This window comes from Lichenostomus cassidix, chromosome 2 (genome assembly GCF_008360975.1).
Source record: "Lichenostomus cassidix isolate B80296 chromosome 2, HeHo_3.0, whole genome shotgun sequence".
Classification (NCBI taxonomy): Eukaryota; Metazoa; Chordata; class Aves; order Passeriformes; family Meliphagidae; genus Lichenostomus; species Lichenostomus cassidix.
This window is the reverse complement of record NC_139482.1, coordinates 118,015,443-118,032,652: the sequence shown is the minus strand read 5'-3', so window position 1 is coordinate 118,032,652 and position 17,210 is coordinate 118,015,443. Positions and strand designations below refer to the sequence as shown.

At 35.7% G+C, this 17,210-nt stretch overlaps 1 protein-coding gene across 1 annotated transcript in view; it reads right to left on the bottom strand.

Moving 5' to 3' along the window:
- Nucleotides 1-623: 623 nt before the first annotated feature.
- Nucleotides 624-17,210, bottom strand: part of PREX2 (phosphatidylinositol-3,4,5-trisphosphate dependent Rac exchange factor 2) — a 168,623-nt gene continuing 152,036 nt past the window's right edge. Inside the window, exons 38-40 of the mRNA XM_085052989.1 lie at nucleotides 15,919-16,021; nucleotides 8,901-8,968; nucleotides 624-6,052 (exon numbers count right to left, since the gene is read on the bottom strand). Coding sequence (XP_084909115.1) covers nucleotides 6,007-6,052; nucleotides 8,901-8,968; nucleotides 15,919-16,021 — 217 coding nt within the window. The 3' untranslated portion in view covers nucleotides 624-6,006. The remainder of the gene's footprint in view (nucleotides 6,053-8,900; nucleotides 8,969-15,918; nucleotides 16,022-17,210) is intronic.

The following is a 17,210-nucleotide window of genomic DNA, read 5'->3' as shown; positions in this document are numbered from 1 at the left end:
ACAGCCATGCAGAAATCAGAACTTGTTTCATGTAGAGACAACTGCTCAGCAACGGCTAATAGTTCACCAGATTTCAGTCCTATAAAAGAAACAAAATTGCAAGTGCAACTCCTCAACCCCCTGGCACCCCAAAGATCCCTCTAAAGGATCAGTAATTTACAGGTGCTTTTTTTAGTAGGAGGAGTACAACACTCCACACAATGCTTGTCAGATTAGCCTTGTGCACAGCAGTAAGCAGAAAGTCTTCAGACAAGGAAGTGCAGAAACAGTGGATATTTCAGAGCTTCGTGGAACAGTAATGGCACCACAGGGCCAGAAAACAATTTTCATGCCTGTGTCTCTTCCAGCCTTCACAAAGTACAGCTGCCCAAGCCAGGGGCTACTGCTCATGCAGGGTTCAGTCTTCCAATGGTTATAAAGATATATTTCAATTACCAGCAGTGAGCCTAGATTGGGCCTGGGTTTGCAGAAGAGATTCTTATAATAAACATGTATTTCTAGAAGTTTAATTTCTCTTCTTGTACAGCAGAATTCATAGGCAGGCACATTGAAAGGGTTAAAGACCCTCAACCCCCTCCCTCCCAGCTTATTTCTTGCTTAAAAATAAAGAGGTTTGCAGTGGCTGTATTATGAATGGTTTTATTGCTGTCTGACATTTTGTAATACATTGTTACCATTCCAGTCTTTACTATGTAACTAAAAAAATAAACTATAGATCTAAAAGTACACAATATTAGTTTTACCCATAATCAATATAGTAACTGATTCAAAGTATGCTACAGAGGCACTTTACAAAATGAAGGGAAAAGTAATTTAAATCCGTGTTCCAAGGATATTTAATTCCAAAGGTTACTTTCAACAAACTCAACTACACACCAAACTGCCAGTTTGATTGTTTTCAAACAAAAGCTGACTGAGACATTCTGTGTATGGCTGTACTTACACATAATATTTCAAAGCAGTGTTGGTCTCTTGTACTTAATGAGATGTTACAAAATATATTCTTAATTTGAAAAATGTGTGCAATACTCAATGCAGAAATTCAGCTCATTTTTAAAGTGTAACAGAAGTATAACCAAATACATACACTATATACAAGGTGTAAAGAAATTAATAAGGCTGCTTAGTCTTTTAAATCTGGCGTATGGTACTGCAGATAGGACACACATACATACACAAAAGACTTTGTGGATATTCCCATGAAAGTCCAAATCTAAATACTTGCAGAAATGTCCCACCTATTTTGAACACTCTGTTGGACTTTCAAACTGAAGTTGAAGTTATTTCTAAAGTAGATTTTTAGTATGAAGATATTGTTTTTAGAGAAGAACATAAGAAAAAACCTTGATTAGCCTCTGGACAATCTGAAATTTCTCACCGGTGTTAACATCTGCATGACTGTGCATGCTGTATATTCATTTATACATACATAACAAGAAAACATAAACTCACATCTCTAGCACGAAAAGGAAACATTCATAATAATAAATTTTCTTTAGGAAAACTTGGTTGATATATACAGTGTATAAAAAAACCCCTACACAATTGTCAGCATACAAAAATATGAGTTCAGTATCTTTTTATACTTCAAAACCTAATGACGAAAAATCCAGGTATCCTGAGTCAGGTATGTACTGCACATCTGATTTACCAATGCCAGAGTACTGTTGGAGTACAATTAGAAAAGCACTACCTGCATTTATCAACAAGTACAGAGATAAAATACATAAGGCAATGCATTAGCTCTTTGCATAATGTTAAACAAAAATGGTGCAAAATATGCATAAAATGCTGGCAGACATATCCATGAGGGAGCTGTAAAGTAAAGAGTATGGAACGATATGTAGATATATACTACAGTTACTGATTTTCTCATTTAAATGAAAATAAATGAAAGACACTTTCCTCTTTTGAGCATCATGCTTAACCATGATGTGTATACTCACATTCAGGCAATTGTCTTAAATACATACATATATATATATATATATATACATCCACACACGCACTACATCTGACAATGAATTAACAAAACATGTTTGCTTGTGAATTTCTCTGGCTAAAAACAGATCAATAAAAGTGGTTCATTTTTTTCCCTTAAAGGATTCTAACAAATGAAATTAGGTATGACTACTATAAATCCTTGTTGACTGAAGTTTAATTGCTTTGGCTCTAAACCAGTAGAAGAGCAGTGCTGACCACTATGGACTGCATTAAAATAAACAAATACAAACCAATCTGAAAACTTGATGCATTTACTAAAACCCAGTGAAATCTACCTAAAAAGCCACTAAAGATTTCAGCTCTCAGTGGACATGAAATTGGTTGGTTGCTTCAGCTGACAGCAGGAACATTTACTTTAAAATGGATCTCTAAACACAAAGTTTGACATTGAAAAACTATATACATTTTTTATATTCATTTACATTTACAATCTACAAGGAAAATAGGTATTAAAAATAACTAATTTGGGGAACTGGACTGAAACAATGGTCATTTCACAGACAAAAGACTGTTTAACACCCTATTATTCATAGATGATGGTTACAAAGATAGGCCACACATCATCAGCTCTACTTGAAATCTATGTTTTCTCCAAGCATGGATGCTATGGCAACTCAGCTATCCCTTGGCCTGAAACCTTCCCTTCCCAACTGTTAAATTGCCTATACATCCCTCACAGACTAGAACTGAATCATGGTAGTATTCAGTAATTTATGCTTCTAGATCCTTGAATTTATATTCCCAGAAGAATTACAGTTGTCATGGGTGAAAAAATAAAAATTACATACAGAATGCCTTCCCTAAACCAGTACAACATATTGTTTTTAAAAAAGGCTACATAACCTGTTTCTGTCAAAGCAAAGATTTAATAAGCTGTAGGTGATACAATTCTTGTAAATCATCACTCTTGGTCATCTCTTCTTGTCACCTGTGAGTTTAAAAATTTATAAGAGGATAAACATACTGTGATGAGAATGGATATTTTTTTAACTCTGTAAGTGCACCTTGTATAAGGAATAAATATATCCTATACATATACCAAACAAGATAAACATCTTTAATACTGACCATATGTAAATTTATATTTTAAGAATGGACCTAATAAAGGTCCATCTAATGTTATTAGAAGTCATTGTGTTAGAATGCGCAGCGTGCTCTGAAAGCAGAAGGACAAGAAGCAGTCTAAAAAGCTGCACAATGTTTCATACAGGCCTTTGAAGAACATACTGAGAAATCAGGCCCCCACTTTTAATAGACAGTGGGACATTTATGCCCCATTTCCTCAGAAAATAGGTTTTTCTTGATGATCTATAAGTTGGAGTCTATGATCTCAGAGATCTTTTCCAACCTAATTGGCTCTGTGTTACAGTGGAATCATATTTTTATGTGATGTTATCCCAGAAAACTAGGACTTAAGTTTCTCGGCTCCTTTGATACCAGGCTAAATGGATACTTTACTTTGCAGTATGGGCCACCAATAAAGCTCATAATGCTGAACAAGTTTTTGAGAACTCTCTAGCAGGGGCAAAAAAGAATAAAGAACCAAAAGTTAGATACCAAAATAGGAGGTCAAGATTTCTGATGCACATCATGTTTCTCATGAAACAACAGCTGAAGAATTTTGTCCACTGACTGGCTTATAACTCTTTGTCCCTTACAAATGTCTATTATCCCATGCTTTCAACAAGAAAATAAAATAGTCTCCCTGTATCTGATAATTCCCTATCTTGGAGTATTTGCACTCCTACCATTTTCAATGTTATATAAAAAAGCCCTTACTAGTTATAAGAATGCATGTGCATGCAACAGATTTTTTTCTCTAGGTTATTTTATTGTATACAAGCTCAGCTGCTCCATGCAGCCAACAGCTGAGTTCCCTCGTAGTAAATCAAACCTCTTGTGGGGAAACCTCACAGGAAGATGTGAGCTCAGAGCCACATTGGCACGCCCTTGGTGTGGGGTGGTTATGGCTTCTCTGTACTTCTGATGTCCGAACAAGCAGAAACTGAAATTTCTGGTGCTTTTGAGTGGAAAAGGAACACCATAGCCAGCACTGCTGCTCTGAATGAAACACATCTGAAAGTATGTGATCCTGAATAGAACAGCAATTATAGAAAACATAACTTCTTCTTATGTATAAGCATTAGGTCATGCTAAACAAAAAAGTCTTTAAAAGTAAAACTTTGTTTTCTGATTTGGATTTTGGTTTTGTGTATTAAGTTTTTTTTAATCAAAAAGATCATAGTTCAGTAGCATTCAGTAACTATGAAAGAGAGTAAACTTTAAAGTACAAAGGTGAAGTTATTACTGGAGTGTTCATTACTGCATGTCTTTGTCACAATTTAAGGCAAACATTCTATATTTATGGTTGGACTAGTAACTGATATGACCACATAAATATATACATATTGAAATGCATATATATGTGTAGACATATATATCTGTGGATATATAAAAATATTTATTTTCTTAGCAAAGTTAAGGTCTGTGTAAAAACATTTAGAATACTGAAAAAGGGAGGAGCTTTAATTCCTCCTTTGGAGAAAAGTAACAATTCCCTAAATACCCTCTATAAAAAAGCCCCACACTCTTGAAGAGAGTACAGATCCTTTTGAATTCTCACTTATTTCATTGTGGACTAATATATTTGTTGAAGATTACATAAAAAATTAGATCATATGAAAAAATTATATTGTGAGGTTTGATTGCTACAGCATAACTATAGGCCACTGTTGTACAAAAAATAAATTTTATTTTAGACAGACAGAATGTAACTTGCTCTAATGGAATACATAGCTACTGCTACAAGTAGAACTATTTCAGAATACAGTGTTTGTTTTAATGTGTTCACATATGAATCCTCATTTGGGGGCATTTTCTCTGAAAATTCTTTGCCCAACTGAACAGCCAAATGCAGACAAATTCTCCCTGAGCCCTCTAAATAGTAAGTGCAGTTTCAAAATAAAGCTATAAAAATTACCATTCCAAAGAACTGAGACACTATACAAAACAATTCTGACAAAATATGGGAAATGGTAGCATAAAACATCAAAACCCCAAACTATGCTTTAACTTAAACCAGTCATTTCCAGTTTAACAATACTGACTCATCCCTGCCTTATGTAGATTTGTTAGTGTAGTGCTATAGAAGAATATATGCAACTCTGGAAAACTCTGAAATGCAGAGATGTAATAATGTAAAACATCCATTAGAGTTTGAAATTCAGCCTAATGATGGATGAAGATCAGACACATCCTTCTCCTTCATTATGATGGCAACTGAAAAAGGGCAGAACTTTACCTTATATGCCATGGAGGTACTCCTAATGCCATGTAGGTCCTCCTTCCAAAGCAGTGACAAGCACTGCTTCAGACAAGGCTGAGTTCACTGATTACAAGCACACATTCACAGCAGCTGCCTGCAGCCATTAAACACAATTTTGAGATGAGTTTTCCATCTTGAAACCTCACTTACATTATATCCTTGAAACACTAATGTCAGCATTCTCAGGAATTATGATGGTGACAGGAAAAAAGGAAAGGAAAAAAGGCTTTATCAAGTGCAAAGGGCCCCATGTGAAGTGTGTGCTCATTATCCAGCCTAGTTTATCTAGGCTTCCACAAGAACACATTCTGTATAGTGTGGAAGCAAGGACATTCCCTGTGAACAAGACATTTGTTTTCAAGCTGCTGGCTATACCTATCATGTGGCTGAACAAACACATCAAATAAATCAGATTCCAGTGTAAAATTCCCATGGAAGAGTCCTATTCTACTAGTGTAAGGCTGGAGTGCACAGATTTCAGAAATGCTTTTGGGAAGACATTTTTGTAATGCCAGTAGGTAATATTTAGGATATTTCTTTCTTTTTCCTGAGTAAAATATTTTTTTTCCTATTTATCAAAGCCACAGGGACATTCTGCTATAGTGCAGTTGGATTTTTGTCATATAGTCCCAGTATCCTAAGGGCCATTACTGGATTGTTTTCTGGAGCAGTTCTCCTCATTCTTCTCCAACAGGTGGTGGTGGCTGGCACAGCTTGTATAGCCTGACAATGACAAAAACACAAAGCAATTGTTACTCTGAGAGCTTGGTCATTATTAAGATGAGTAAATTTAAGGAATACAAACTAAATCTACATCTTCTTGCACTATAAAACAAAAGGTACTGAATTCAGTTTAATACCATGGATGCAAAACTAGTGAAATCTTCTTTGTGAGCATTAATGTTCACACTGAAAGTGGAATCATTAAAACACATATCTATAAAAAGTGTTATAAACACGTTTCAGTATAGAAAAGTTTTCATATTTCTGCACTGAAGATCCCGTCTTTAATCCAATTATCAGTTGTTGCCCTAGATTTCTAAATTGGAAAAGCTGCTTAGTGAATGTAGTTGCCTCCATTTCTGTTTTGTCTTGGCCCAGTCAAACCTCATTCTAAAAACAGCTCCCTGAAGAACTGATGCTGTTTGAAACACCTAACACAGGTGTCAGACATGTAACACTAGCATGAAGATTTCAAACCCTCTCCCCTCTGTTTCTTCATGGATGAAGTCAAAAGCAGTAAGATTTGGTTCAAATGACTCCCTCAGTACAGACTGAAATAGCCCCTGCTTTTATAAAGACTTTTGGACTTCCATTAAACCATTTGCAAGGACTTTGTTATTGACAGGTGTTTAAAACTTTACGCTGATGTTAGGAATATTGGAAATAAAAGGCAAACATTCCGACCCCTTGTCCTGTACTCCTGTCCAGCATACAGCATCTCCTCTGAAGCTACAGCAATTAGAACTAGCAATAGACATGATCTCATTTGGAGATTACACATATTCCTCTGGGAAAATATGTCATTGAAGGAATAACAAAGAGAAATCTCCACCATAATGTGTTCTGAAGATCATTGCACTCTTCCACATAGTTATATGGCAGATTCAGAAACACAATAATTTAAGATCACATTGTGGCCCCAAAACATCTGTTAGGAGCCATATATAAGGCAATATATGTCATATTTTTATACTGATGAGAGGATAAGAAGTTCTGATCTTTATACAGACAAGGAAGCAGGGAGGAATAAACAGGGGATGAATTATTTGATTGATTCTGCTGGCATAATAATACAATAATATTCAAAGCTGGCAGAAGACTGAATCGCATCTAAGTAATTGCTGTGGGGTTAATACTTGATGATGTTTTAGCAGTAGCTAATTTCTGTGGAACAAAGTGCAGAAAACCTCAGGCCCAAGTACAAAGGTCTGTGTATTCTTCAGGTTAAAATGATAATTATTAAGATTGTCTTCGGAGCAAGAGATATAAAGGAATTCTGAAGCAAACTGACAATAAGGCTGCATAAATCCCTAAGGATCTATAGTTACTGAAGATGCTATAGAGCAGAAAGAGCCTGTTCTGGGTCAATATATACGGAACAACTATATGGGATGGCAAAGACAGATCAGCTGAGAAAACACAGAAACAGTGGCAGCTGCAGAGAACAATAGAACCCTGTCAAGTGATGTTAAATGAAACCAAATATAAAATTCTTTTCAAAGCAGAGAACTGAGAACCCATAGTATTGTTTAGCTATAAATCAAAAGTATCCTGCTGATGACTATTTTGACTTGGGCATCTAATGCCCCAACCACTGGGGTCTGGGATATTCCTGTGACATTGCTATTGCTTCTGACTGGCAAGCATGCTGGATACAGCTGTCTATTCTATGTTCTAATAATTTTTCTTCAGCTTTCCAGTGCTATTCTGTGGGACTTCCAGTTGGAAAGAGAAAGTCCTTTTCCAACGGATGCAAAGTCAAAAAATGTCTCATTGCTAAGTTTCTCTTTTTGAGAGCTTAAGACTTTATCACAAAAGCTCTGAATCTAGATGCATGCTCTGTTCATGTTGGGATGGGGAAAGTTGGGATTGCAACAATTCTTTGTCTGGATTCAGAGTTATGTCAGGAAGGAGTTCATTTAAGACCCAAATAATACATTCAAAATATGAAAAGGCTTCTCACAGTAATGCTTAAATTACGTTTAATGTAATAAAATGCTACTTTATTGCCATGGATTCCCCCAAGGCAAGACAGCTGATCAGGGATCTTTGGTCCTGGACTGCCTCTAAGCTAATCATGTGCGCATGGTCGTCTCTATCAGGTTTTACTAATTCCTTGCTTCCTTACTGAAATTTAAACACCACAGTGGATCTGTTATGTATTTCATGTGTCTGTTTAGCTCATTCAATAAGTTCTCATTAGTCAACATAAATTTTATGTTTAAATTGGTAAAACCCAGTTTAAATTAGTGCTGGATTACTAAAACTACTTTAATACCAAATTAAGAACATAGTTGGTTGGTTATTTTCTTTTATAAGTATTGTGCTTTTAAAGAAACATTTCAGGTACCTGCAATCCATCACAACATTAAAAAGCTGGATAAATATAGAACAGCCCATTTTTCATTGTAATGCATGTTTCAGAAAGAGACAAAGAAAGACTACATCATCCCCAAATGCAACTAGAACATGATTTTGCTGAGATACTGCAGTATAGTATTTCATTAAAATGGAGTTATGGATCTAGTTAAGGGTATTTACCCAAAGCCACTAAATATTACAAGTGATGAAGGACTTATTCTAGTGTTTTCATAATTAATAGGAACTAGGTTTCATTTTTCAAAAATGGGCATATTTTGAAGTGCTAAATAGCCTGAACTTCTGCAACTAATTACTTGAAGTAAAATTGTATGGCTTAGAATGCAACTGATTTAATGTACATTGAGAGCCAAATCTTACCAGCTAGAGCATAATATAGTCAATGTTTACTGTTAGGTTTTGAGCAGCTAGGACCGAATTTGGCACAAAGTAGACAAAATCATGGTCTAGGACACAAAGAATCAGTTACCTTGGCACAGACTGTGGCGTTCGATCCCTCACTCCTAAATTCTTGGCTGTGTTTTGTACTCTTGCACCCTGTGGAAGGAAAAAAAAATTTTGCTTCATTTATTCCACCACAAGTTAGAAAGTTTTCTGAGCTTTCTAGATGAACAAAACTACTGATTATAATTAATTAACACATATGCTTCATCTTCCAAATCAACTATTGTCTTCTAAGGTGAGGATCAAGTTAAAGCAATACACTAATTCTCAACTTAGAGAAATATGCAATGAAGAAACAAAAATCTTGCACTTGTCACAAAATAAATGTGCACATATGTATATATCTCTCTTAGTAATATAAAATAAATTAATAGAAAATTAACATTTAAGTTTTAAAACAGTCCAAACACATCTCTTTTTTTTTTCATATTGTCACCATTCCGTGTAGAAGTCATGGATAAAGTTCTTTTCTGAAATGTGACTTCCTTCCTATGAAATTCTGAACAAACGAATACTACATATTATTACCTATGAAAATACTAAATAAAACTACAAAAGTGGCCTAAATTGAGGCACTAAATAAGGATTAGAAAAATGCAGGTCCTGATCTTCCTTTAAATCACAGAACCACAATAAAACCCCAGAACAAGTAGGCAGGAACCTCTTGAGATTATTTAATCTAACATCCCTGCTTAAAGCAGGGTCAAAAGAAAAGTTGGTCTCTCTCAACCTCAGTAGATCCTTTAAAAAACAATAATGAAAATACTTTTGACTCACTGAGTCATCCAGTGAGGAGGAAGTGGATAAAAGATGCACGATATTCATCTACCATGAACTATCATGCAAAAAGCACCCTCTTCTGCAAACATACCAGCTTACACATATCAAAAACTTAGTAAAATTTCATTTTGAATGATGAGGCCTAGGTTTTAAAGTACAGTTTTATTGATGTACAGTATTCATAATAAATAAATATCTGTTAGACTTACTATGTTTTCAATCATTTTAAAGGAGATGGAAACTACTTGTTCTGTCAATAACAAATATACTGACTCTCCATTTATTTCTCTTTCTGTACTACCTAAATTCATGACAAAATAACAGACAAGAAAAATATATAACCTCAGAATTCTTACAATGTAATCTTGGACTGATGTGAAGCATCAAAGATAATTTAAATTCCTAATAGAGCTGCAGTGCACATGATGTAAAAGAGGTATAATAATTGCTTCAAGACATAGAGTAAGACAAGACCTTTCAATTGACTGAAATCTGGTACACATGTAATTGAGAAAGTATTCATTCACGGCCATGGGCTCAAAGAAAAACATGAAAAAGGCTGACTGTTTACACTCAGGTAGGCTCTCAGATTGTATGTAAATCAACATGTGCTACAAAAAAATATACTGTGTCCTTACATTTCTTTAAGGAACAAAACTGGTGATAAAGATAGAAAAAATAACTAGAGTACCTATAAAACATAAGGTAGAATATAAAATTATTTTACTGAGCTGGATCTGTTTCAGTAAGATTATCTCTAACAATTGCAAAGGCACGTAATTACAGACCACAACAAATGTATGTCTTTCCCCAGAAAATCCTCCAAAATGTAGTCATTAGTCACCCAATATTTCCTCTCTTCATCAACAAGTATGCATTTAATCAACTTCAGTGATTCTCTTCTTTCCCATCTCCTCTTGTACCCAGTAATAAATTCACATCACTAATAATAATAATAATAATAATTATTATTATCACCCACTAATAATTTCACATCATTCTTGTGAACGATCCACGTATTTGGTACAATCTTAGCTTGTTACATCAAGAATCAGGGAGTGGTTTGGGTTGCTAAAATCTCAGAGACCATCTGATTTCAACCTCCCAACGTAGGCAAGGACACTTTGCAGTAGACCAGGTTGCTCAAAGCCCCATCCATCCTGTCCCCAAGTATTTCCCAGGGTAGGGCATCTACAGCTTCTCTGGGCAATCTGTTCTAGTGCCTCTCCACCCTCACAGTAAAGACTTTTTTTCTATACCTAAAGTCTAAAATTTATTCTAAAATAAAGAATCAATGGCCCACTCACTTAAAAGCCTTTACCCCTTACTGTATCACTATATGCCCTTGTAAAACCTCCCTCTCCAGCTTTCTACTCTTTTAATTTGGTTTTAATCTGACAGTTCCATTTCATGCCTTTAGTTCTGCACTGGTGAGGACAATGCTCAGTCCATACCTGTGATACACATTCTTTAGAAGGCTGTTACCCTCCTTCACTCATGAAGCTGAACAGCCCTACATCATTTTGTCTGTCTCGTCTGTCTATAAACCTTTCTCAGCCATTGATAGATTTTTTTCTGACCTTCTCTGAATCTTTTCCATTATGCTATATCATTATGGAAGGGATAAGAACATCAGATAGTTCAAAATGCAGGGTCATGACAGCATTATTTCTACTTTGCCATCTATCCCTGCCTAAACCATTACAAGGTCTGCTTTACTGATAACTACTGCAAATTGAGCTGATGCTTTCTCCTCATATCCTGAGGTCTTGAACATGAAATGGAATTGCAGACTCACAGTCAATTATTTTGAATGTGAACTTAGGGTTTGTTTTTCCCCAGTGTACTTCACTAAAGGGTAATCTACACTGATTTTCATCTACTATTTTACTGCTCAGTCACAAAGTCCTGCAAGATTCATTGTAATTCTTCCCAGTTACTTCTCATATTCAATAAAAAATTGAAAATAGTTCAGTGGAGAATAGGAAGAATGATTAGTTAAGAAAACACAACTGAAAAATGACAGATCAAATGAACTGATTTCTTCTATCTACATAAGTAATGGCTTATCAGGGAAATTATAATTAAATTTGGGACAGAAGTTTTAGCAGGAACTGTATGAATAGGACAAGGGGTAATGATTTTACACCAAACAAAGGTAGGCTCAGAGTAGACATAAGAAAGAAATTTTATATGATGAGGGTGGCAACACAGGAAAAGGTTGGCCAGAGTATGCTAGATGCCCCATTTCTGGAAACAATCAAAATACTAAAAGTCTTTTGCTAAAAAGGGAAGAAAATCTGGTCTCTAGGCCTATGGGATACTGGACAGAAAATGGGGAATTGAAGGGGAAAAAAATAGAAGAAAAAACAAAATACTTAAATGGGGCACAAAGTAAAAGCATCCTAATGAAAAGATTAAGAAAACTCTAGAGCAGACCACATGAGAAGCACTGTGCAGGAGACCCCACTACTGGAGGTTTAAGAACAATGTCCATGAGGAATGACATAGGGATAGCTGTTAGTTACAGTCAGACACGTTGAGTCCAGACCTTCAGCACCTCCAGTGGCCTTTTCTCAGTGCCATTTTCTAAAATTTTATAATAAAGAAACCTCACCATGACAGACTGCAGAGACTGGCCTATGATTAACAGCACTGAGAGCCAGAATATACATATACTTGCAAAAACTATCTAAATTAATCACATGCCGATCCTAGACGTCAGTGCTGTGACTACCTCTGAGAACAAAACCAGCCTATTTTTACTTGCATCACTCACTAGGCAAACTAATTTTAGTATCTTGCTCACATAGTAAATTAAATGCATTGATTTAAAAAGGAGTCTAGCTTTATATAATCATCTAATTTATTGTTTATTAGGGGCACAAATTAGATCTTACTTGAAACCACCGGATTCTTATTTCTTTGGAGAAAAAGCCCCCAAGAATTACTAGCAACTTGCTACAGGACATCTTTTTGTCACCACTGAGCAACATTACACCATTTCTATTTCAATATACTGTTAATGTATACTTCTCCAGTTCTATTCTTAATTGACACTGTTTGTCTTACATGGGCATAAGGGAGAACTGTGCTACATGGCTCTAGACTGCTACCCTCTGCATATCAGTACTGCCAGAACACTGGTGAAAGATGATGGCAGTTCTAAGACACCATCAAGCTGTCTATATGAACTCGTATTCTCATTGCCATGTTTAAAAAGTATAGGATTATTTTCAAGATAGACACTAATTTAAGTATAGCAAAAACCAGTCACATAGAGAAAACAGTTTCTCTTTATGACCTGTTCAAAAAGCTCTAAACAGTACAATTCTTATGAGAATTATTCAAAATATAGTGGTTATTATACTTTTAAAAGGGCATGAAAGCATGATTACTCACTTAAAAGACAACATAAATTCTCTTCTGGCCTTTTCTGTTTATCAGCCTTTTAGTTACCTTTTTTCCTCAGAGCACTCTGCCCTCCTGCAGCTCCTTTCCTAGGCCTCTCTCTGTTCTCTCCCCACTTTGCTGCATCCTGAAGTCAATCTGCTGTCAGGATGCTTTACATAGTATTTTGTGTGCAGATGTTTACATGAGTATATACATAAGTAAACAAAGTTACCAAAAGATAGTTGGGATGTTTTGACAATTTTTTAATTTTATAATTAAATCAAGACTAGATTAGCAGATGAAAAACAGAAACTGCTCAACTAAAGCCATACCACAGACCCAAGTTCAAACCCACTCTCACAAGCTGGTCTCTAGTGCTCACAGACCAGGTGCTTGTTATCTTATTATCACTGACAAGACAATTACTGTGAACATTGTTCCACCAATACAGTCAGAGTTATTATTAGTCTTGTTCAAAATGATATTGACCTCATTCAATTTAAAAAAAAAAAAAAAAATCCTGAGGTCATCCATTCAATCAAGTGTCTCCAGTTATTCAGTATTGGTGCACCAAGTTGGAAAACATATCAGCTTCGAGTAGAGATAATTTCCTCTTGTGGAAGGTGATACTGATAGGAGTTAATGCTGCTGAGTAACAGATGGAATAGATGCCCTTTGACTTGCACCACCCTGTGGCTAATATCTTTATTTCTCAAAAGGTTTATGGTGTAAATGGGGTAATAAATTTGTTTGTTTGTTTTATGTGGAAAAGGCACATGTATTGCCCTTAACTAAATGTTCTGCATGAAGCGCCAAGAAGCCTTTTTATTCTTTTTTCTTCCAAGTTTTATGCCCTGCATTATGATCCTGACAGTTAAATCCTACAGATTTAATTTAAACATTAAATCCAAACAGGTTTCTAGAAAATACCATAGTGCGTTGTTGAAATTGCTCCAAAGCATCTAGAATTTAATGGAGGGTTATATTTCTACTACAGAACTCCAAGACTGATTTAAAATTACAACAAAAGATTATTACTCTGTTAAATGCCATAGTGGTTTCCTGCAAGAGAAAGCAGGTGTGAAAAAGTCGAGATATACTAGCACACTGTTTTTCAGTGTCTGTGTGTGGTATTGAGATATTGGTTTCTTTAACAGCTATTGATCACCTGCTGTTTTACTTCAAAGAGTGCAGACTCACTGAAAGGCCTTTTTTCATATCTGTATTTGAGTGAGCATAGCTACAGCTGCTCAAAACCATGGGAGTTTCTTTCATTTTGTCTTTCCTGTTCACTAAATAAACTGCAGAAGATCCAAAAATGAATCAGCATTTTTTGAAATGGCGTAGAGCTGTATTTTGAAAATGTACACTTAAACACATCCTACAACCATATTTATGATTGCAAAATACTCAGATATGCCTTTTGTCTAGAACTTCAGGAGCATACATATCAATCTATACATGCAAGTTTTTCCATATAAAGCAGTAGCTTTCTTTTTAAGTCAAGTTAAAGCTCTAATTCCTGAGCAGATGTACATGACCTGATTCAAGAAGCTTGAGGTATTAATTCACCACAGAAACTTAATTTATGCACCAAAGTAAGTGAAAGCCCAATACAAAAAGGAACGATTCTCATGTACCTATGCTCAGCAGCAACACTTACATACAACGGAAGCAAATCTATGGTTTGAGTCTATCCACAAAATTGCTTTAACAGACTAAAGGTCACATCTAGCATATGCATATTTCTCTCTATAGGAAGTTACAAGTACAGCTGTTTAATCATTTTCTTAACTGTGATTGCTGAACAAAATATGTAGCAAAATTAATGAAAATAATAAATTAGATGCCATCTAGAACCCAGAAATTATGAACCTTGTCTTATCTGTGATTACTTGCTCCAATCTTTAATTATGTTGTTTTTCACTTCAAGATTGAGTGCATGCTGTATCTTGCTTATGATTTTGTTGTAAGGTTGAAAACTACCACAGTTTGGGATATATGTTCCATATGCATGCAGAGTGATTAAGTGCCCCCTCAACCTCTCTTTCATCAACTGAACAGGTTGAGCTCTTTAATCATCAGTTCATAAGCTTTGTCTAACAATCTCTGGACCATTCATGTTCCTCCTTAGAACTCCTTCCAAGATATATCCTTTTGAAAGTATTTTCTGATAACAAGATATTCTAGAAAAAAGTTGTGCCAATACAATAGAGGGTATCCTCCATTTTCAGTTGATATTGCTTTTTAATCCAGTATTTTTGGCATACCTTAGCACCGAGAGTTGATGTTGAGGTGATTATCTATCTACAACAACCTCTAAATCCTAATATCCTATTATGACCCAAGAGTGAAAAACACTCATTTGTAACAAGGACATTGTCCTCAGGAATCTTGCTTAGAAAGATAAAAACAATGGTACTTATTTCTCTCCTTCCCTTCTACACTTTCTCTTAATTCAGCATGAGTCACTTTTCATTGACAATAGTAAGCAATCTTAAGTGATTCTTATGGATCATACATATTAAAATAAAGATTGTCTCACTCAACAGTCTATTCTGATGTAAGGTGATACCAACGTACTTACTACACAAAAATCATTTAGTAAAACCATGAGAGAAAGCAAACAACTGGTTAAAAACGGCCTATTTCTGTATTAAAAAACAAATACAACACCTTCAACAATAAAGGAAGAAAATTTAAAAAAAACCCAAGCCACAAACAACAAAATACTCAAACCACAAAAACTCACATAGACATTTCACAACATTAAGGTGGAGGCTAAAAAATGCTCTTTCAGGTCATTCTTGTTTGATGACAACACAACTTGTCTGGAAGCACGCAGACATTCCCTGCAGTGAGCATCTCACCTGTTTGCGCATGACGTCTGTCGCTTGCATGATGTAGCGAGGGGGCAGCCCGTGGCTCCTGGCCAGCGTGATCGCCTGCTCCAGGGTCACACTCAGGGTGCAGCTGCAAGGGGGGACACAGTAGAGATCTCCTTAAAATAATTGCTTTTATAGCATTTATCTTTTAAAAAAAGATTTTAAATAAAAAGATTACAGTAGTAAATCTGCCCCCCATGCCTCCCACACCCATGCACATGTTAGCCTGAACAGTATAATGTTTCTAAGATTTTGAGTGTAACAAGTGTTCCTGCCGACTTACAGTCAAATGCATTTGTCTTTTGTGGCTAAGAAAAAACCACAAACAACCCTAATCCCCCCAAAAACAACACACAAAACCCCACAATAAAAACTATGGCTTGGAAAGTGCAAAGTTTGGAGAGTAACAACGCAAGAAAAAGTGTTTTTGTAATTGTATAAATCCCTTTTCAGGTGGTTTCTGCATTTTATCTCTCACCCTCCACTCCTAAAGCAGATCAAGGCTTTGGTACCAGGATCCCAATCTCTTACGATTAATTTAGCTTGGTTATTCTCTTGGGACATAAATGCAGTACAAAATTAAAATATATTTACCCTTTTCAAAACAGAAAAAAGAAGAAAACTGAATTCCTTCAAATGTCCTGTGCCGCTTTGCCAATCTTTTTCAAAGAAACACTTGAGAACAAAACCTGATTGTGATACCTCATCTAATAGAAAGGCTGTCACTGTTGTTTCAGATTAACCAGAAAAGTTTCAGAGCTAAAGGCCCCACTGTAGGACAGACAACCTGCCATCAAACCAGGGAAGAAGTAGTAGGGAAAGTCACGTTGGTCATGCCATCTGATTTTCATTGTCATGGTGAGGACAAGAACAAATGGTTGCTTTCTCATGCAATCATGACCAAAGCCATAGAAGACTCATGGATAAAGACAAAAAAACTGAGTAGAAACAGGTACTTTTTAGAAAGAACATGTTTGAGGGCTGCTATCACCCAAGAGGTGAGAGTGGCTCTATTCTGCACCAGTAAGCTTCTTGAGTTTTCTCTTCATAACCAAAGTACTGCAATAATCAAATCTCTTCAACAAGAAAGGTGGGTTGAACAGAAAATGATTCTACCTCAGCAGAACCTGACAAAAGCTGTAATTTTCAAGTTCAAATAATAAAACTAAGACACAGTATTAACATATAATTTTGAGCACCCTTTTGGCAAAATCCTGACCAATGTATTCTGCATAGTTGATAATATGCTCACAGAACAGACAGTATGTTTCAATCAA